Source organism: Balaenoptera musculus, chromosome 1 (assembly GCF_009873245.2).
Source record: "Balaenoptera musculus isolate JJ_BM4_2016_0621 chromosome 1, mBalMus1.pri.v3, whole genome shotgun sequence".
Taxonomy (NCBI): domain Eukaryota; kingdom Metazoa; phylum Chordata; class Mammalia; order Artiodactyla; family Balaenopteridae; genus Balaenoptera; species Balaenoptera musculus.
Window position 1 is genome coordinate 53,428,536 of NC_045785.1, and position 21,947 is coordinate 53,450,482.

The 21,947-nt window shown below is 33.9% G+C and overlaps 1 protein-coding gene across 5 annotated transcripts in view; it reads right to left on the minus strand.

Moving 5' to 3' along the window:
• The window catches only part of DOCK7 (dedicator of cytokinesis 7), a 188,205-nt gene that overhangs the window by 13,836 nt on the left and 152,422 nt on the right, over positions 1-21,947 (minus strand). For 4 of the 5 annotated variants that reach the window (XM_036849774.1, XM_036849764.1, XM_036849793.1 and 1 more), the window contains exons 36-44: positions 20,802-20,954; positions 17,545-17,703; positions 16,785-16,885; positions 15,682-15,874; positions 14,161-14,304; positions 11,667-11,798; positions 2,191-2,325; positions 531-620; positions 181-417 (exon numbers count right to left, since the gene is read on the minus strand). In XM_036849774.1, coding sequence (XP_036705669.1) covers positions 181-417; positions 531-620; positions 2,191-2,325; positions 11,667-11,798; positions 14,161-14,304; positions 15,682-15,874; positions 16,785-16,885; positions 17,545-17,703; positions 20,802-20,954 — 1,344 coding nt within the window. Of the gene's footprint in view, positions 1-180; positions 418-530; positions 621-2,190; positions 2,326-10,097; positions 10,113-11,666; positions 11,799-14,160; positions 14,305-15,681; positions 15,875-16,784; positions 16,886-17,544; positions 17,704-20,801; positions 20,955-21,947 lie in introns of all 5 variants that reach the window. The other variant, XM_036849754.1, reaches the window with a different exon arrangement.

The following is a 21,947-nucleotide window of genomic DNA, read 5'->3' on the forward strand; positions in this document are numbered from 1 at the left end:
GCATAAGCTAAGGGTGAATTAGGGACTTAGAAAAGACGCTGAAAATTAATGACTTAAAAATGGGTAAAGTTCTAGTATGTTACCACGTGAGGAATGATACACAATGCTATATCCACATTGTTTTCACATGGCTCCAATGTATTTGCTCCACTAATTCTATTTCCCTATTTGGAGACTTACCTCCTCTTTGTGAGTGACATTGACCCTTGTCTTAATATAAGGAAAGGCATGAGAAGTAGTCAGAATGGTCTTCCGTTTGAATTGTTCATGAAGTTCCCCATGGGCACGACCATCTAAAGTGAAGGGTGTACAGTACATGAAACGACGAAGATTATAATTTTTGTCAAAATATGTGATTCTGTCCTTCATCTCATATGTGTCAAAGTATGGCTCCACGTAGGTAATCTGAATATATGCCTGGGAAAGGAAAAAGTCCTTCATTTTCATTGTGAAATCATCATTCAGTCTTTCCCCCAAAAAATCAGTCTCAAAGATATACCTATGTGTCATTACAGTCTAATCAACCATACCTTGTTAGGATCTAATTTACACTTGTCTACAGGATTAGAATCCTTGATTACTTCAACCACATCCTCTCCAAATCTTTCTCCATAAAATCCCTAAAATAAGAAAAAGAAATCTTTCACATGAAGTTAACAGTAGTAGAAAACAGAGGAGGTCTCTGAGGGAGACTCCTGAGCAAAAGCAGGCCATTTAGTAAGTTCTTGTACAACCATGTCAATAATTACAAAATAATAATTATTTGCATTCACAAAAGTTAAATTTAGCCTATCAAATTAGCATGGCCTTAGTCCATACTTATTTGATATTATTCCCATTTACTCATTTTAAATAACACAAAATACAAAAAAAAAAAAAATTTCACCACTGAAAATACAGGATTCCACAAGAGGTCCTCAAAAAAAACCAAAAAGGGAATAGAAAGCAGAGACAAAAGAAACTCATTATACTTGAAGTATAGGATATTAACTTTTATTGAGTTTGATGTAGCCTAATTTCTTGCAGTCAATGAGCAACCATTCATTTTTCTGAATGATTAATGTAATGTTCGAGAATTTTCAAATAAAAGCATTGACTTGTTGAAGTTTTGTAAAAGTTCAGATTTTGAAAAGGTAACCCTGGGTCAAGAATGTACTGACTTTTCCATATGACACTGAGTAGCAGCATGGGCAAAGGATGGAGCTATTCAAAAGGAAAAATTAAATCTCAGTCCTCAAAGGAGAACAGCCACTCCTCCCTCTAAGATAATTTTTATGACTAAGTTTGGGAAATACTGTCTCAACATTTCCCAAGACTTACTTAATAGGCTCTTGAAAAACAAGAAGTCCAGCTTAAACCAATTTATGGAAGTTGAGCCCTGTGAAATCATCAATAAGAATACAACATTGAGAAATTAACATCAGCTGAGAATAAAAACTAGCCTAGAGCACTACTTCTCAAACTCTTATGTCTATACAAATCATCCGGGGATCTTGTTAAAATGCAGATTTTGATTCAGACGGTCTGGGGTAAGGTCTGAGATTCTGCATTTCAAACAATCTCCCAGGTGATGTCAATAAAGATTCTGCCCATGGACCACACTTGGAGAACCAAGAAGAGAGAAAAGTTGGAAAGGATAACTATAGCAGAAAAGATTGGTTAGTTTCATAAACATTAAAATTATTTATTGTAAAAATTAAGTAGCTGCATAAAGGTTAAGGGATTCTAAGCAGTGTTTTTAAAGTAAAATTTCAATCTTTTAAGTTCTAAAGATTATCTCACTGGGAATCAGTTATGCCAAAAAGATAATGCACTTGGGTCAGAAATACCTTGGGGTTCTAATTCTAGTTCCATGCTTATTAATACCTTATACCTTTTTCAAAATGTGGATAATACTATACATTTCTCCACAAATCACAGTAATTCTGAAAGATATAGGATTTCTAAAATATGTGTGAAAATAGACCCTCAAAAAAAAATCAAGTTAATAATATTATTTTACTGTTGCCATAAAGGATTTGAAAAATTCAAAAGACTATTACTGTACCTATCAAAAATCCTTATACTCTAAAGGAGTAGTTTATTTGGCAGGATCTGGCTTATTAAATGATTAGATCTGGATCTGAAAGTCTATTCACCACAGAAAATACAAATTAAAGATGACATTTTGTGAACCACCACAGCATTCACCTCCAATCTGTGAGATATCTCGGCAAGTTTGGTTATTGCAGGCTCCTTGTAAACAAATTCCTGTTCATCCAAATCCCCGAACTTGGTTCCATAAAAACCAACACGAAAATAGGTGCCAAACATCCGCTTACCATCCTAGGTGTAGGAAAATAAAGAAACTTTAATACAAAGTCTTTTTGTTTTACACATTTTGTTTAGATTGCTATAGTATAAAATTCTCAAAACACTGCAAAAGTTTTAATTCAAAACTACAGTATTTTATTATTTCTCAAATGAAAATAAAAGCAAAGTAATCTTTCTTTTTTTCATTATTTCTAACAAATAACATTGTGCAATTAGGGCTTTTACCGAATCATATATGGCATATGTTTTTCAGGGACTGTACCAAGTGATGTCCTCACATAGGTCTATGTTTTTTATGTCCATACAATTGAGATAAATTAACTCATTTTCCTTATTGCAAGAAAAGTTGCTTGGTATAAAACAAACTGTTTTAATTATCCTGAAATTAGAGCATACTAAAGTTAAATTTAAAAACAACACTAATATTTTTAGTTACCATTAGCCTTTATATTATCCCTTTACATATATTAAATGAGATCATAAAAGTTAGGAGCCAAGTATAGCACCTGGCACAGAGCAGATGGTCAGTAAGTGTCAAGACCATCCAGAAGCACTGAAGCAAAATATTTACAATTAGTATCCCTCTGGTGATAAAAATATTGATATGTGGAAGAGTAACTAAAAATGGAATTGAAAGAAAAAAATGTATAAATGAAAGATAAAAAGAAAAAAAATTTGAGAAGAGTTGGTTTTCTAAAGTTCCCAAACCACCCACTGCATACATTAACCACACATTCATCCCAAGTACAATGTACACTAAGGTCACCTCAACTCTTACACAGCACATTTGAAAACAAATTCCCTCAATAAAGATAAAATACTTGGAAGCTTTCTATGCAATTCTTACAATTTAGATACAAAGATGTTTCAGAAGGATTTTTGGGGTAGCGCCCATATACACAGCCACACGAGTGTTTATATATCTCTGAATTCTCTTTAAGCCTAGTAAGTTTGATACTTATTTTTCCTATATTGACTTCTTACTGCAAAGGCAAAAGGGTATGTAAAATAAGTTACAATTGAAACAGATAATAAAGCAAAATGGGAAATTCTAATCCTCAATTTACCAGCCTTATAATAATAATTTTAAAAATACAGTGACTAAAAATATCCCCACATTTTTGTCCAGAAGAAATACAGTTTTAAAGAAAAATGTCTTTGAGCTAAAGAAACTTGAGGTTGCTAATAAAAAAAATTTTTTTCAGTCTGTTAAATTTTTCAAAATTTAACAGACATAAAAATTAACTGATTTCTATAGCAAATGAAATCTCTCTAGAGATTCAATGTATTCAATGAATTTGACTGAAATGTATTCAATCAAAATTTTGATTAAAACCATCAATAAGCCAATGGAACAATATAATAATAGCAAATTCTGATATAATCAAGAAATGAAGACCCCACTACCTGGAAAATAAAAAAGGCATTTGAGAAAATTAACAATTTGTGATTGTTTTTTTCCAAAAATGCCATAAATGTACGTTATTTATTTATTTTTTAAAACCACAAATATTAAAATATTGTTATTCTGGCTGTATTCCTCTCAGAGTGTTCCAATTTAAAACCCTATTCTAAATCTTCAATATTATGATCTTTTAAATATTTGAAGACTGCTATCAGAACTTGTTTCCCTTAAACTTTCCAGTTCTCAATCATCTTCATATGATAGGAATTACTATGCTGTTTTCATTTTATTAGTTTTTCAATGCCACCTTTTAAAGTGTGGTATCCCAGAAATAAACACAATATTGCTGATGTGATCTGATCAGTGTAGAGATCAGTGGGCTCACTGCCTCCCTGGATGTTGACTTAAATTTTATTAATGCAGCTTAAAACGGAACTAGTTACTGAGCAGCCATTTTAAACTCTTTTTATTTACTTTCTCATACTGACATTCAGTTCAAGGAAAAAAAATTATTGAGTGCTTATAATGTGTTAGCCACTGTTCATCCTCAGGAATAGGAAAATAAAAATAAATAAGACTTAGCTCCCCAAGAGGGTAAAAAATGTATTCAAATAATTACAATACAAAGGGTTATATGCTATAATAAAAAGTGTATTGAGAAAGGAAAGATAAATCCTGTTGGAGCCAGGCCACAAAAGAGGTGACACACAGGCAGGATTCTACAACTTAAAAGACTGGCTAAGTGGATGTGGGAGGGAAGGAAAGGACATTCCAGAGGCAGTGGGGGGGGGGGCGGGAAATAGAGGGAGGGATGGGAAGGAAAAAAAGATAAAAAGTCATTAAACAATGTATACGAGGAAAACCATTCATCCATTCACATATTTATTGAACGCCTACTATGTGTCAGCAAACTGTTCTAGACATTGGTGATAAATCAGTGAACAAAACAGAGTGGTCAGGGCAGGTGTCACAAAAAGGTGACATCTGAGCAAAGATGTGAAGGAGGTGTGAGAGTTATTCATGTGGATCTTCTGGGGGAAGTGCATTCCAGGCAGAGGAAAGAGCCAGTGCAAAGGTCCTAGGACAGGAGCCTACCTCATGTGTTTGAAGAATAGGAAGGTGGCCAGAGTGGCTGAAGCAGAGTGTGCAAGAGGGAGAAGATCAGCGGAGATAAGATCAGAGAGGAGTTACTGGAATTGAAAATGAATGTGTGTGTAGTGGCATGGGGGAGGGAACAGTGATTAAATTTACTTTCAACTTACAAAGAGTTCTCTAGTGTAAAACCATTGACTCTATCATGTTCATGAACGACTAATCATATAGCTGTACCTTCAAGAAAAACATCACTTCATCTTATTTCCTCTTCAGAGTTTTGGACCACAGGATGATACCCATTTTTCCTTTGAATTAAAAAAAAGTACACTTTCCTACAATCTAGCCTATATTTTTCTAGCATTACCTTCCTTTAATGTCATGAATTCTTTCTGAACTTCACATCAGTCCCACACTCCAATTTATTCTTCCTTAGCAGTTCTACTTACTGGGTCCACCATCTTGTATTTGATGAAACTATGTCCCAGACAAGGAAATCCATCTACTCATCTATCCATGTCTCTAGTGGGTGAAATTGCTTATGACAAATTATCTTAAGTCTTTTCTAGTTTTGTTATCTTTATTTAGCAGGAAACATTCAGTTGGGCTAGTTGTATATTTCCACAATGACATCACTTCTAAAACTTCTTTCATCTTCACCCATAGCTCTCCATTATGCTTCTGACTCCATGTTGGATCTTTTACTTTAACCTTTGCTTTTTGTTGCTTTTGTTATTATAATCATACATAATGGCCTGCCTCAAGGAACCCTGACCCTGTGCATGAATGTTAAACTAAAGTGCCTCTGTTCAGCTCACAGAGAGACAATCTGACCCTGCCCACCTGTGAACAGCTGCAGAAAAGTAGAAATTAACACACGCCCTCCCTGATGCTGGCCAAGCCAGGAGATATTTTGCAAAACTAATGGCCTTTTCACTTTACTTCATAACCTCCTCTCCCTCTCCGTTCTATAAAAGAAACTGGCATCCAGACCCTGATAAGATGGTTTTTGGGGACACAGGTCCACCATCTTCTCCGTCTGCCGGCTTTCCAAATAAAGTCGCTATTCCTTGCCTCAACACCTCATCTCCCGATTTACTGGCCTGTTGTGTGGCGAGCAGAGCGAGCTTGGACTTGGTAACACCTCCTTCAAGTTAACTGATTGCCAGATAGGCACACCAGTATTTCACACAGTGGTAATCTCCTTCTCTTCTATTAGATTTATTCCTCTTAAAGAACATATACTTTTATCAGTTTATTTAATCACAGATCTCGACCTGGGAACATAACACCTCTTAGATTTCACAGCTAAATTGTGTTAAGATTTCAAGTAACAGTAATGATAATAATGATGACGATGATATAATAACACCAATAAAAATAATAATCTCCAACATTTTTAAAGTACTTACTATGTGCTAGACACTGGTTATCCACTTTACATGAGTTATGTCAATTCTTATCATGACTACGAGATACCATTATTTTTACCCTCTTTTTATAGATGAGGAAAAGTAACTTGCCCAAGGTCGTACTGCTAGTCAGCGGCAGAGCTGAGAGTTAAATCCCAATATATTTGACACCTGAGTCCAAGCTCTTAATTAAGCTATTTAATCCCCATATTCTATATATTGGTATACAAACACTAGAACATAAGTATGATCTCTGAACCATCTTTCGCTTCTCTGATGCTTTCCTTGAGAACTTTTGAGAACTTCCTTGAGTAACTGTTTGAGGATTACTGGGTATCTCCCTCCCTATGTTTTGTCTTCCTCTATATTACAACGCTGTCCTCTACGGTAATTGTTACTGCATGTTTGCATCTCCTTCCTGTAAACTTCAGTATGAAAATTAGGTTGGTGGTTTACCTACCAGATATATTCTTCTGATATATCCTACTGCATTTCTTATCAGAAGTTCAATTTTAACCATTATATGTTCCAGTCCAGAAAAAAACAAATCATGTCCAGTATCATCTACAAAGTAAATGTTTGCTGTCTGTATCTTTTTCTCATCGAAAGTAACATAAAGGGCAAACCTAATCAGTGGCACAGCATCGTCCAGGTGCTCAGTCATGGGTCTATACCAATTATTAGGGAGTCACCAACTATCAGAAAGTACCTCCTCACAGAGAAGTTCTTCTCACTTTCCCTAATTTCCTTAACTTTCTTCATATCTAACTTCACCGCTTCACCTTTCCTGAGGTAAACACTCATGGATGTTTTATACCTACACTGGTCTAGTTTCTTCTTTAGAGTGTCACATTTTTCCACTCAACTACTTGTTGTAAAAGTACTTGTTTTGACTATGCTCTTGGAACTTTTTTTCATGCGCTTCTTTCAGCCCCCCACTCCCCAATCACCTATTAAAATTTGCTGTTTCTCATTCTGCTCTTTTACTGGCTTGGATGAGTTAATTTATCTCACGCAGCTTTAGCATGGATTAAGCTTATAAAATTCAACAGAAGCCACTGCACCAGAACTATGGCTAGTATTTCTCAGCATATAAAAACCAAAATATTGGATGGACATGAATATGGACATATTCATGTCCATCCAATACAACAAGAGTTATGATACAGTTATTTTGCATGCTTCAATCTCATAAATTAGGGTACCCCACTTTTCTTTAGTGACTTAGTAGAGAGAATTCAGCTTAAAAAAGCTAAGCCCACCTTCTCAAGCCTTTCTGGAGACTATAATATACGCCTACTAGGGTGGTGATATTTCCCCTAGGATGGTGAAATATGTTATAATCTTTTAAGGAAAAAAAAACAGAGACAGTATTATGTTATCAATGGTTGGGGAATGATTGTTCTGAAGAATATAAACTTGCATTAATCTACTTCTGAATACAAATTGTTCACTATTTGATAAACGGATAAATGTATCTTTTAAAATAAAATATATAGACACAAAATATGAAATGGCTGTAAGTTTCCATACAGAAATTCAATATTTCTCTTTTTTCTAAAAATAATTTTAAAATGCCATCATAAGAGAGAAATTATTAAACACACTTTATTTCCTATTATTTTAAGAAAAATAAATGGGCTTGGGAAAAGAGAAAATAAAGGTAAATACTAAACAGTCATTAAGATACTGGAATTGGCAGAGCAGATAACAGTCACCATGATTTAAGAAGCGTTCATGATTTGTTATTTTGGATGGTAAATACTTTACCAAATTGCTAAATATCAAGTTTTAGAGTTATCTTTTACACACACACACAAACCCACACACACAGCCCTAAAAAGCTTTGCCAACTCAAATAATTTGTACCAAATCAAGGAGCACAATAAAAAATGAAATACAATGCTAATATATAAGCCCAGATAGCGTTCCTCTAAGTCAGGGAGGGAGTATCAATTCAAAGAGCCTTTCTATAGTGTATCAGTTATCCTTATTGGACCTCAATCCAGTGAGAGTTCTTTGAGAATACTAGGAAATTAGCTAGGAAACATAGCTTTTAGAAAAAATGAAATTACTGAAGTTTTCCCAGAGTCAAAAAGAAAAATATTCACAAGATAGGAACTTACCACAATAGACAATAGTAAAAGTAGGGAGTAGGGTCAGCAACCAGGGGCAAGAGAGAAGAGAAAACAGAAGCATTTTAATTAGGGAAATTTCAAAACAAATAAGCAGCAAATGGTAGCAAACATATTTTTAAAATGCAAGCATCCATTTAAGTTTTACAAGGGAACAGCAAAAAACAAACGTGCAACAATTTTAGAAGCTACAAAGCTAAAGGTCCAGTGAAAGGTAGTGACAAGAATATAAACAAGAAAATAAAGTCTGTGCGACTTTTACCATGCAATAAACATGATGACAGAATATTAATATCATAACCAGTGAAAATTATACCTTTCAGGGGTCGATTTAGCATCAAGCAGACTAGTAATAAACTGCTCAGAGGTTTCAATGTATCTTCTTTTATCTACTTTTCACCTAATTCCATTTCATGGTAGGAAATCCATAAGGAACTTTATCACTCATAGATAACCATGTAAAGTCTCTTTATATAAGTCTTAATTGAGCCACAGAAATGAGAGGTTCTATACTAGGTATTAATAAGGTCACACACATTTAATCTGGAGAACTAAGATAGATGTAACAGTACTAGCTTCATCTGAAGAAAAACAAAAGGTGGCAACTAATTCAGAAATGGAAGAGAATGCAATAGTAACATTTATTCTGAAGGTTTCTAGTTGGATCTCAAAACAAGGATTGAAATGCTAAACCAAACAGAGAAAGCCTAAGCTGTTTAATCAACATAAACCTGACTACAAAGTGAGAGGCAAAGCAGAAAACTTTACAAATACACTTAGCTTTAAATAAGCCTGGTTTATTAATACCTTATTTTATACCTCATCAAAATAAATTATTTTGTCGAATTTTATATTTTATAGAATTCTTTCCTTTACAGAAGGATTTAAAACAAAGGCAATCAATTCTTCCTGGCACTTTTCAGGTAAGATGTGACTTACATATAACTTCATGAGCCTAACGACTCCATAAACGGAAGCACACATAGTCTTCATCGAACATTAATTATCAAACATTGTCAGAATATGAGGTCAAATTAAATTTCCAGTTGTCTCAATCTCTTTATCCCTCCCTCCAACAAAATTCAAATGACAAAAGTGAATTTCTTTCCTCAGTAGTGCTTATACTCAAGGTGAAGTGACTCAGGATGAAATTAACACATTCTTTCATCAATTCTAAGATGCACATTTCTGGCCCATATTTTAGTATCTCTGTAGTTGGCATTCATCTTTCAACTGATAGGATGTTGTAGTTTAATACACAGGGTATTTTTTTTTCTTTCTTTCTTAAAGGCATGGAGAATAATGGGATGTCTTACAATTGATGGCATCTTAGATCAGATGAAATATTTTTTATTTACACCTCTGAGCAATAACATATAAATCGACCTCTGTAAAATGAGGTGAAACAATATGGTTAAAAAAAGAAATTTGTGTGTAAATGTTGATGAAAGAAAATGCTTCAAAGGATAAAAACAAACTAAGTGATGACAAAGTGGCTCATTTACCAAAGAATCTCATTAGTGTAACATATGGATTTCCATGCACTGCCTACAACCTCTTAATAATAAATATCTTAACATAACTTACAGTATTTTAACAAAATTTCTTTGGTTAATGAATTCAGTTGACAGCAGACAGCAACAGAATGCCCACAGCTAGCACATGTGGGCAAAGCATTGGCATAAGAAATCTGATCAAATCAATCTATTAGTGTCTTTAACTAACTAAAACATTACCTACCTCCCAGCCAGTACTCTGTATAATAAAAAGTAAAAAAAGGGCAAGTCATAAAAAAAAAAACTATTTAAAAAGAACAAAAAAAAGCCAAAAGAAGTTCAGCAGTGTAAGGCACCATATACCATAAATTCTTCTTCGTATAGAAAACACCAGGGTACTTTAAACACCATATTCCTTCACTTAAGACCTGTGATAATTTTATAAATTGCTTGTTCAAAACCTAGAAGCTAAAATTTTACCTTTTAAAACTTTAATAAGTGAAAAGTACAAATTTGGGGGAAAGAAAGCTAACTACTTGTTTCATTTGTGTCTAAATTAGATCACTAACTAATGTGAGCTGCACTTCACTGAAGTACCGCAGGTAAATTGGAATAGACATTGAAATTTCACTCAAATGTCTTTGATACAAATGGATGAAAGTTTCTTGGAAGCTACTAGCTCTAGATGTTCTAGACCTGATGTGTAATTTGCAATTTATAGCTCTGGAAGCTGGGATGAGATTTCCTTAACAGTATACGTACAACTGATTATAAAAAGACCCAACTGTTGTGATCAAGAATCCTAATGATCTTTTGCAACTTCAACATTTTAGTAAACAATAATAAAATTCTGGCTTAACAGTATAGTGGCCCTATTTAAGACTTAAAATTTTTCAGATTACATCAGTTCATCCAGAACAGCTTAGTCCATGGCAAGAAAGAGGAGGTCAAGTTGATAGACAATAAAGTAGGACTAATACTGAAGGAAAAAGTGGAAAACCAGTGCTCCACTTCCTTCTTTGATGATGGCAGTAGCAGACAACAGCACGGGTAGCACAGGGAAGGGAAGAGAAAAGTGGAGAAAGAGGAGCCTCAACAGGATACTTCAGAGTATTTCAATGGAGCCAGTGACTTAGCTTCAGGGAAATCAACTGCTAGTAGTCTACCTCATTTCTAAACCAAGTTTATTTTAATTTTAATTTTAGTGATAATATGTGGATTCCATGAACTATAAACAAGTACTGATATCATACTATTATAACTGAATAAACATGACAACCATTTATTCATTATTTTCACTAAACATTATTTTCATATTAGAAATATGTCAAAGGATGATTGAATAAAAATATACGGGAAAAACAGTTAAAAGTTCAGTTGAAATCATTAAAAATATTAGGAGTTTATTAAACTTTCACATCATTTAATAAAAAGTTAAACATAAAAACTTTTTTGGCAGCAAATGAATAGAAATCAATTTAAAAATCAGATTCATAACTATAACCCACACTGTGAAACAGAAAATAACTCACAATTTAAAAAAATTTAGCAATTAGTAATAATTCAAAAAAAGTGAAGGAAAAAAAGAGAAGCTATGTGGAAAGGTTATGATGATCATAATCTACTTTAGGTAAATTCAGTTTTGTTAATGAGTCTTGCTTTTGGCCATGAACCATCATTTTGACACTGTTCATTTGTAACCTGATTAAAATGGTCATTTCATGAGATCTAGTTTGACATTAGTACAAAGCAACAATAATGCTTGTAGACAGTTTTCTCCGTTTATACTGAAGCTAGAAAGTACAATCATTACCTGATGAACAATTTTGCTGAATGCTTCTTGAAGTTTACCATGAATCGTGGATAGCTTCTTTGCATCCCGATTAGCTTCATGAATAGGAATAAGTACTTTGTAAACCTCGTTAACTGCTTCATACATGCCAGCCTATAAGAATAATAAGATATTGCTTTCTTTTACATCAATAAGAAAGTGAATTACAATTTATGAACTCACAATATTTCTACTAAGACAATACTACTGTTTTCCAATAGGACATAAAAACAAACACTACTAATTTTTAATTTGATTAAGGCCTAATAAAATAATTTTGCACAATATAATATTATCTCTTCTAGATGGATGAATGGATATGTATGCATGTGTGTTTGTGCATTTAAAATACACACACATAATATATGCATATTTATATTTCTATATAATTTGAATTGGACATTTTGCTTTTATCTACCCAGTAATTACTTAACTAAAATAAATGTGTGTATGTGTGTGTCCTCATATATGCACATAAACTTTTGCAGAAACTAATTCTGAGCAGAGGAATAAAAGAAACCCAATTATTACATTGGTCACAGATACGCAAATATCAGATAACCTGTGGCCTCCTAGGACACTAAAATTATTAACTTTTCCAAAATATTAAATTGGCACAGGAAATCTTATTGAAACTCTCCTATGGAAAAATCACTGATTTTTAACAAAACATAAGAAGGTTCTGAACTACCAGATTTTATTCAAGTAGCGGCTAGTTGGTCAGTAGGTGGCCAAGGGTTGCTCTGGTTATAATCAGAGTAAGGGACAAAATGTGTTTACACTGCTACCCACTCTCTTGTCTTTAGTAATGGATTGATGGCTGTAGTGAAGGAAAGGAGAGATATTTTCCAAGAGCCACTGAGTTCCCACTGCCTTACACATCAGCAAACATTATTTTCCCAAGGAGAACATATGGTTCTCATATTTTCTAGTCAGTTCTCAGGAGTATATTTAAGCAATCATGTAGCTGTAATAGTAAAATATATTTATGTAACTAAAATGCCCAATAATTATTTTACTTAATATTAAATAGATTAATTGAAAAAGAATGAAATTCACAATTATATGTTCTTGCAAAATATAGGCTTCTGTAATATAGGCCACTGTACCCCAATCTAAATTCACTGCTGTGAATTATTAAAACTAAACGCATATACACAGAGAATGTATATTTATTAAAATATTCCATTAATACCAAAAAACTTTTTTTCCCTGCTAGCTCAGATCACTTAAATTGAAACTCAAGGGACAGAGATCCGGGGTAGGAATCGGGACAATCAAGGTCTTCAAAAACAAGAAATTTTAAAGTGGACCAACGCCTAACGTTCTTTGAGTCTCAGAATCATTATTAAATGAATTGCTTCTAAGTGCCAATAATGATGAGAGGATGATAACAGCAAACACATTAAAACTTACCTGGAGCCAGGCACTGTGATAAGCACTTTACATAGGTTAACTCATTTAACCCTGACAACATTCCTTGAAGTAGGTACTATTATTAGATGCATTTAATGGTTAAGAAAAGTGAGGCACTGGTAGGTTGAGTAACTTGTGCCTGAAGTGATTTAACTACTAAGGTAGCAGAGCCAGGATCTGAATTCTGACTGCCTTCTGATTTCTGAATTCTGAATTCTGATGCCTTCTAAATCTATACCCATAACCAATATATTTCTGGGGAGGGTTAAGGCCAGGAGAAGCAATAACCAATTCCTAATAATAGTACAATGGGGAAGGTGGGAAGCACTGTATATTACATCAAGCTTCCCTTTTACCTTAACATGAACCTCACTGTCTCCCAAACCTTGGTGCTGGGATACTAAACACTCAGCAGAAAACTCACAGAAAGTAGGTGACCCTATCACCATGGTTCAAGAAAGTAAGCAGGGATTTGGCTGGCTATTTTTTCCTTCTCCAACAAACATCCCATCTCAGATCTACATGACTGCTTTAATTCTTCACATACAGATGGGGAGGGAAAGGATTAGAGTTATAGCATGGTAGGGTAGATCAGACAAGGGATCTAGGATGTAGTTCATAAAGCTCCTGATAACACTTCAATATCTACCTAATAGAACTCACTATGCAACCAACGGGATGAGTGGCCATAATTTTCCTGAGCACCACAGGCTTTCTGTTTTGCTGGGCTTTTTTAAATTTTGAAGTTTTAGAAAATGTTTGGTGGTATGGTAAAGTTTTGTAAAGCAAAAAAAAAAAAAAAAAAAATCTCTTATAGACTAAGTGTTGGTTCACAAACAAGCAGATGAAAAACACTGGAGGAAGTGACAGACTATTAAAATAAAAAGGAATAAGCAATGATGAATCTAGAAAGAAAATATGTTACTAGATGGTTCTTAAGGTACTTAGAGAAAACTATCATAAAGGAAAAGCAGGGTCGTAGGCAGAAAGCATAAATATACATGTCACTAATAATTAAGAAGTATGTAATTGTGGGAAGAAATGAATAAGAGTCATCTACCATAGAGAACGAAGCAGCTGCTTGTTCCAGTAATCCCACGAGTCCTGACTCAGTAAAGTACTTTCCAGAGCAGATACCTTCTTCATCTGGAGATACCACATCATCTGAGACTGCAGATTCTTCTAAAACATTAGATGAAATATTCTAGGAGGAAAAAAATGTTTAAGGCTTGTGAAATGGAATTAATTTCTTAACATGAAAGATGTATATGAAGAAGTAACTGACGATGAAATATAGCTACCAGTTTAAGTTTAAAAAAAAAGGGTAGTCCATGCAAAGATAAAAGACAAATCTCCAAAAACTTTTTATATTGTGAAGATGACAATAAAGTGTAACACCACTGCTAGATAACTTTTCCATTAATAAAAAGTTGCAAGAAAGAAAATTAAGAAAAATCATGGGCTAAGGAAAATCATAATATCACATAGAACACCTATGGAGACTTAAACAATCTTTATTTTTAATTTAATTGATCTTGCTAAAACTCTGTTTCGGGGAAAATAAGGTACAAAAATGGTCCCTTGGCTTGCCTAACATACATCAAGTTAATGAGAAAACTCAGGTATATTAAAAGCCCTCTTACCCAATGAGATTGGGATCAGCCATTATTTCTAAAAAAGAAGTGATACCTACATACCTTAAATATTTGATTTGAACCTAAATATTCACAGTAGATATACACTCATTTGTCAATTTCCTGAAGTAGATCTAAGGCCTTTTCTTTGTGTATGGGTCTCGAGATCAGAGTTCCATGTAATCTCTCTTGACTAAATACCCACAATGCAACCTTTATTTAAGATTTCCAGTTTTGGTTTCTTTAGAGTAAAAACTTGAACTTAAAAGATTATCAAATTATCCTAGACTTCTGGGAGCTTTTCCCCCATTCTTTCTTTGTCTGATCTCTTTGCAAAACCTTCAACTTAGTTTTCAGAGAAACAATAACTCACTTTCTTTTTGCATTTAGATTTATCAGAGAACATAATATTTAATTAAATTTTGTAACTTCCCAAACCTGGCCTTAACAGGTTTTAAGAAAAGCAAAGCATAACTAACTCTTGGTAAGCAAAGAATTCAACTAGTGGGTAAGGGGGATGTAACCGTACTAGAGCATAAACTATCATCTCTGAGTCATACATTAGCATATTTATACAGGGAATGGAGAATGTTCGTTTACCTGGTATTTTAATTAAAAGCCAATTAAGAGTTTCCACTGAATTCTGATTCTCAATATTCTGAATGTATTTCATAGATGCTACAAGGTCCACAGCAGTATAGGCAAAGAGACTAAGTATACACAGCACTGATAATGCAGAGGTAAGAAAATGTGGAAGAGAATTAACGAGAAATACACTTTAAAAATGTATTAATGAAAGTGAGAGTGAAATGTTAATTCATCTACTGAAGTATCACCTTCAGTCTTTATGCTTTCCTTACAAGCTGAATGAATCTAAACACCAGTGAGAAAACTTAAATCCAAAAAAGGACATACCTTGATTTAATGTAAACCTGGCAGATTCCTACCTGAAATGTTACACACCCCACAGGAAGATACTTCCGGTCCTCCAGCATGCTCAGATATTCAGCAACAAGTGCTGCTGAGTGAACGAGGCACTGGGCGGCTTCAGCATGATTGCTGCGTTCCGAGTGTTTGCCAGCCATGTTCTGCAACCAGGTCAGCCGCAGGTCTGGAGAGGTCTGGTACCCCTTGGCAATTCTAGTTAGAACAGAAATTCTTCTCAATTAGCATTTGCTTCCCAAGCTGGAAGGGAGTTCAAACTGCTTGTTCAGTGTTTAGGTTTCTGTTATTGAACACAACCTATTAAGACAAGTTTTTTGGGTGGTATGAAAATGTCTTTGACTATGCTTAGAGAAATAACTGTGGGCCAATGGAATGGGTAATATCAGTTTTTTGCAGTGGGGGGCTAAAAAAAGGATATTTTATATGAAAATCTGGCCACTAAGGAAACAGTCAGTAAGGGAAAAACTGGGGGAATTTACATGTTTATTATGGGAATATAAACAAGTTTTGTATTCAAGGAAAAAAATTTATAAAAGATTGTTTCACTGTATCATCTTTATTTTAAAGAAAATATTTGTTTTTGTTTTATTTGTGCCTTTAAGGAACTCCAAAACTGTAAAAAGAGAAGGTCATATGGCAAAGAAGAAGTCAAGTTTTACTTACATCTTTTAAGATACAACAGGAATTACAAAATTCTCAAAATACCCTATAAATATTATCCTATAGGCAAAACCATATTTAAAATCAGCAAAATTAATACTGTAGTAAAATGTTAATACACTGTATTTTCTTCCTAAAGAACTGATTTTTACATTTAAAATATGGATCTTGGGCCTTCCTAGGAAATCTAGGGCCCAGGATGCCAAGGTGTTAAATGTGTCATTATTTTAAATAATCCTCTTGTTTTTGATAATCAATAAATATACCAATTATTCATAGTTCTTAAAAGAAGAAGTGAGGGGATCTGATAAAGCACATTTTGACTTTTCAATTACCGTTAGAAAACGACAAATAATTTTTGTATTTTTTTAATCTCATGTTTTCTGTGTATCGTACTAATTTAAGCCCCATTATACAAAGTATAAGTGAATCAAACAAATGTTACCTGTACATTAGATCAATCAACATTTCAGGATCCTCCTGGTGTTCCTTCATTTTAACAGTATCAGAAAGGATCATATGGAGATTGAAAACCAAATCTTGGACCTGTAGCAGAGAATTGTATGAAAAGCATCCTTCAACTGTTTATTCATTCACAATCATTAAATTCATTTGGAAGATATTTCAGATAAGCATCTAAAGATTTCAAAACAAATAATATGATTTTGATATAGTTCTAAAGAGTCTGGGTATGCTGTGGTAAGATGCGTGAAGGGTAGTAAACTTTATACAAATTGCTCAGCAGACTTGTTTTTTCAGTTCTCTCACCCAGAAACAAGCAGAACTGTAAGTAGAAATAAAATACATATAGGGATATAGGGAATACAGGAAAAGAACACAAAAGGAAATTTTCTCCTATGTTTCAGATTTTCCCAAAAGGTAGTTTGCAGAAACTTTAGTTTTTGAGGCAAATTACATTAATCAGTGGGAATAGTTTCATCAAAAAGCTTTTTGTTTGTCCATACTGCCTAAGTCTAATATTATTTTGGTACAAATTCACAGAATTAAACACCAAAGGTATTAACCATTCTGAGAAGGGAGGGTGGCTTATTAAAACAAAGAGATTCAGCCCTATCTATGACACACATGGACGAAAGAAAAATATAGGTTCCTCCAGTTAAAACCAAAGTTTGATCTAACAATTTGGAAAATGCCTATTTACAACTCCTGTTTCAATTAATGCTCTAAAAAGTAGCATTTCTGACCTGATCAGGAAATGTTGTCTCCCTCAATTCCAAGTCTTCTTCAGCATATGTCAGTATAGTCTTTAGAGAACGTCTTAAGAATTCTTCATTAAAATTCTGAGATGTGCCCACCAAGGAAGACAGTGACATGGTTACCTGCATTTTAACCCTGGCAAAGTTCTGTAACAGAGAAATTGCCAGGTAAACATTTAATACAGGAAAGCTTAAAGTGAAAAAGTATTTTTTTTTTTACTTCCTAAAAGGAAAAGGTTAGTAAAAAAAATACCATTCTATGCAAAATATTTTTGAAACACTAATGAAATGTTTATATTGAAATCTTATTTTTAAAAGGACATAAAGCTTAGAATCTTGCTGTAATAATAGCCTACAAAACAGGGTAAAAAATAAAAATTGTGTGTTAGACTTGAATTAGAAGTTGTGCCTAGACTTTACATTGATCTATTATGAGGTATATGTTATTAATAATAATACCATTTTTACAGATGGGTTAAAGAACTTGACCAACATCACAAAATTCTTCAGTGTTAGACACGGTCTTTGCATTCTAGCCCCTTTCATTAGGTCCACTGCTATGAAAAAGTAACTTAACTCACATCCTGTATAAAGAAACTTAAAGGTAGAATCTTTGGAGTGATGCCTATAAGAGCTTACATTCTTCCTTTTCTACTAGTATTTCTTGATTCTATCAACTATATAAAATCACTGCCAGTTATAAACTACCTATTCCTTTTTAGAGGCACTAACTCACACTAAGATGATAAATCACCTATTTTCATCCTATTATATAAAGCTTTCCTAAAATAACAGAAGACTGAATCAAGAAAACTCCAAGTGTAGTCAAATTTTAGGGACTTTATTTAAAAAACTAAACAAGAACCATAAAGTAACTAGATTCTTCTGTTCTGAATTAGGAAAGAGGACTTGGCTTCCAGTAAAAATAGGATAGTGTGAGACAGCAAGTTCCTACTTCTCCTGGATTTCATATAAAAATAAAAGATGAACAGAAAAAAATCCATAAACTCTATTTCAGCAAAATGAGGAGACTGATACACAATCCATATATTAGAAAAATGCATAAGGGTTGCCAAGACAAGCTAAATAGGAAGCAGTTTCAATGGAAGGCAAGGAGGGGATAGTAAATAGTGAGGAATCCTAGGGTGCAGATTTAAGAAATAATGAGAAAAATACTTCTTTTAAATAAGAAACTCACTTTGAAGTGATTAAAAACTATCTGTCTTGGAAACAAAATGACCTAAAAATCTGGAAGGACTGGCTAGAAATAGATTGACCAGAAACTTTAGGAAGTTACGTAAGACGTGTACACAACAGCAAAATCCCATGACAGACACATTACTGAAGGAATGTCCTATAAATACCTGGGCCAATATAAACTATCTCATTCTATGTAGAGTAACAAAAAGGTAAAGAAGATCAGTGAAACACCAGGTAAGAAACACTTAATAGGAAAATATGGTCATGAAACAGATGAAAATTCTAACAAAATATTTTGCCTTAAATTATAAAAAATTTATGAAGCCATTCACTTTAGAAAGGAAAAAAAAAAAAATGCCAGAAATAAAAGAACTCAAGGAAAGCCACTGTGATAGCTAAGATTTCCTTTCACCCCCCAAGAACCAATATTCACTAGCTTGGTGGTAATACTGCCTCCACTGAGAATGCATGATTAAAGAAATAGAGGGCTGAAGGTATTATATAATTATAAAGGTAATCATTAGAACAATACAAACTTTCTTAAATATAATAAAGACTACACCAAAAAAATAAGGTGAACTGACCATAAGTGCAAGATGAAAACAACCAACAAATTTTTTTAAGGAGAGAGGTGGGGAAGCATAACAAAATAATACAACACAACTCTAGGACATATATGATAGAATAACAAGTATGAAACGGTTTAATTCAACTTAGAGACTTGATTACAAGGCAAAACCCAACTCTATGTTGTATATGAGAGGCACGTTTAAAATAAAGTGATTCAAAAAAGTGAAAACGAAAGGATAGGCAAAGGTAACCAAAGACACGTTCAAATCAGAAAGAAAGCAGAGGTATCTTAATACCATACAAGGCAGAATTCAGGCCAAAAATATAAAAATTTTAAAAGAAACCAATTCAGGGTCTTTTTCAATTCTAAAGGGAATAATTCATAGTAAGATATAATAGCTATGAATAGTAGTTATAAATATACCAAATAGTTATGAATATCAATTTACCAAATAAGACCTAAAGGAGAAATAGACAGTGTGTAGGCTTTAAATCATCTCCTTCAGTCCACCAAATGGACCAAAAATAAAGAAAAACAGAATAATGTAATTAAAAGGTATATCTGTTTAACTCAATACTCTGAAAATAAAGAGTATAATAATAAATACCCCTTCTTTTTAAATGCTTGCATAACATTCATAAAAACATTATATGATTGGACACACAAACACACACATCCATAGTACCAAAAAGGAGACATAGTATGTTAATTGTATGATCACTTTGCAATAAAACTAAAAATTATCAGGAATTCCCTGGCGGTCCAGTGGTTAGGACTCCACACTTTCACTGCTGAGGGCCCGGGTTCAATCCCTCGTTGGGGAACTAAGATCCTGCAAGCTGCAGCACGGCCAGAAAAAAAGAAACAACTAAAAATTATCATCAAAACTTTAAAACTTTGGGTTAAAAAGAAAATATAAACTGAAATTACAAATATCTACAAACCAAGAATACTGAGAATACTACATATCAGAACCAATGAGATACCAAAAACAGTGCACAATGGAATATTCTAGACCTTAAATACTTACATGAGTAAGAATAAATGAACTAAACATTTGACTCATAAAGTTAGGAAAAATACAACACAAATCTATTATCAAATGAAAAAACATAAATGAAAACACGGAATTCTTCGAAGACTGGCAGATAATCATAAAATATCAAGCCAAGATATTTAACTTTTAATTTTCCTTATGACTTTCATTTCACTTCATGATAATAATTAAAATTTACAATAGCTCAACATTTATATTTTAAATCTGTACTACTACACACTGTTTTTAGTATAGGAAGTAAAACTGAAGATTTGGACTTTTATAAGATGTCCACAGAATGAGAAATAGAAAGACAAATATTAGACTCAAAACATACCAGAAAAATTTCATGCTCCCCCCCGAACCCATTTCATAGTTATCTACAGCAGTTATATTTCCTAATGAATCAAAGATACAATCCTGAGATGAAACACTTACATTCCCAATCTCAAAGTTCTGTCTCATAAGTAGGTAAAGGGAGGCACTAGCATGTGACCGTATTGTACCGATGCTACTGCTACAGTGCCGGAGAAGCCGGAGGCATAAATCAGCACACTGCTCTGTCTCCTCTTCAAACAAGAGTTCAGGGAACTGTAAAGAAACAACACCAACACTGAATTTATGCAGTAAAAGTTCCAGAGATATGTCAATATAGCCTGATGTGGAGATTTGTTGGTGTAGCCCAGGAATTAAAAGAATGTTAAGGGACAATATTTACTAATGGTTAATAACATGGCCCACAGAGCCAGACAGACTGGGTTCGAGTATGGATTACACTAGTAATATGGCCTTGGACATGTTTTCTCATCCTTAAAATGGGCCTAATAATGTTATCTATGTGGGACTGTATGACTACCTTAGATTAGATAATGTGCATAAAACACTTACTACTATAGTAACTAACACATAATAATTCTGTGAAATGTTTTTATTATCACAAAATAGTATATAAGTTATTTTCACTGGCTAAATTTCATCAACAGCTCTGCATTCCATCTTATAAGATGACTAAGATGAAATAGCTACCTTCAAGAATTAAGAATACACATTTCCAGAGGAAAACAAACATAGGAAATAAATATTTGAAGTAGTTGAACAAACAGCAAAAGCACCTTCCTTTCCATTTACCATAGGATAAGCTAATTTCAACAGACTGAACAACCTATACATTGAATTCTTGATAAATCAAGTCAATAAGGGACAGCCAAAATAAGATGAAGAGAAAACACAAAAAGCCCCATATTTACAATAAGCTATTGGGCTTCTCTGGTGGTGCAGTGGTTGAGAATCCGCCTGCCAATGCAGGGGATACGGGTTCGAGCCCTGGTCCAGGAAGATCTCACATGCTGCGGAGCAACTAAGCCCATGTGCCACAACTACTGAGTCCGCACGCCACAACTACTGAGGCTGCGCGCCACAACTACTGAAGCCCGCGCGCCTAGAGCCCGTGCTCCGCAACAAAAGAAGCCACCGCAATGAGAAGCCCGCGCACCGCAACGAAGAGTAGTCCCCGCCTCGCCATAACTAGAGAAAACCCGCATGCAGCAATGAAGACCCAATGCAGCCAAAAATAAATAAATAAAA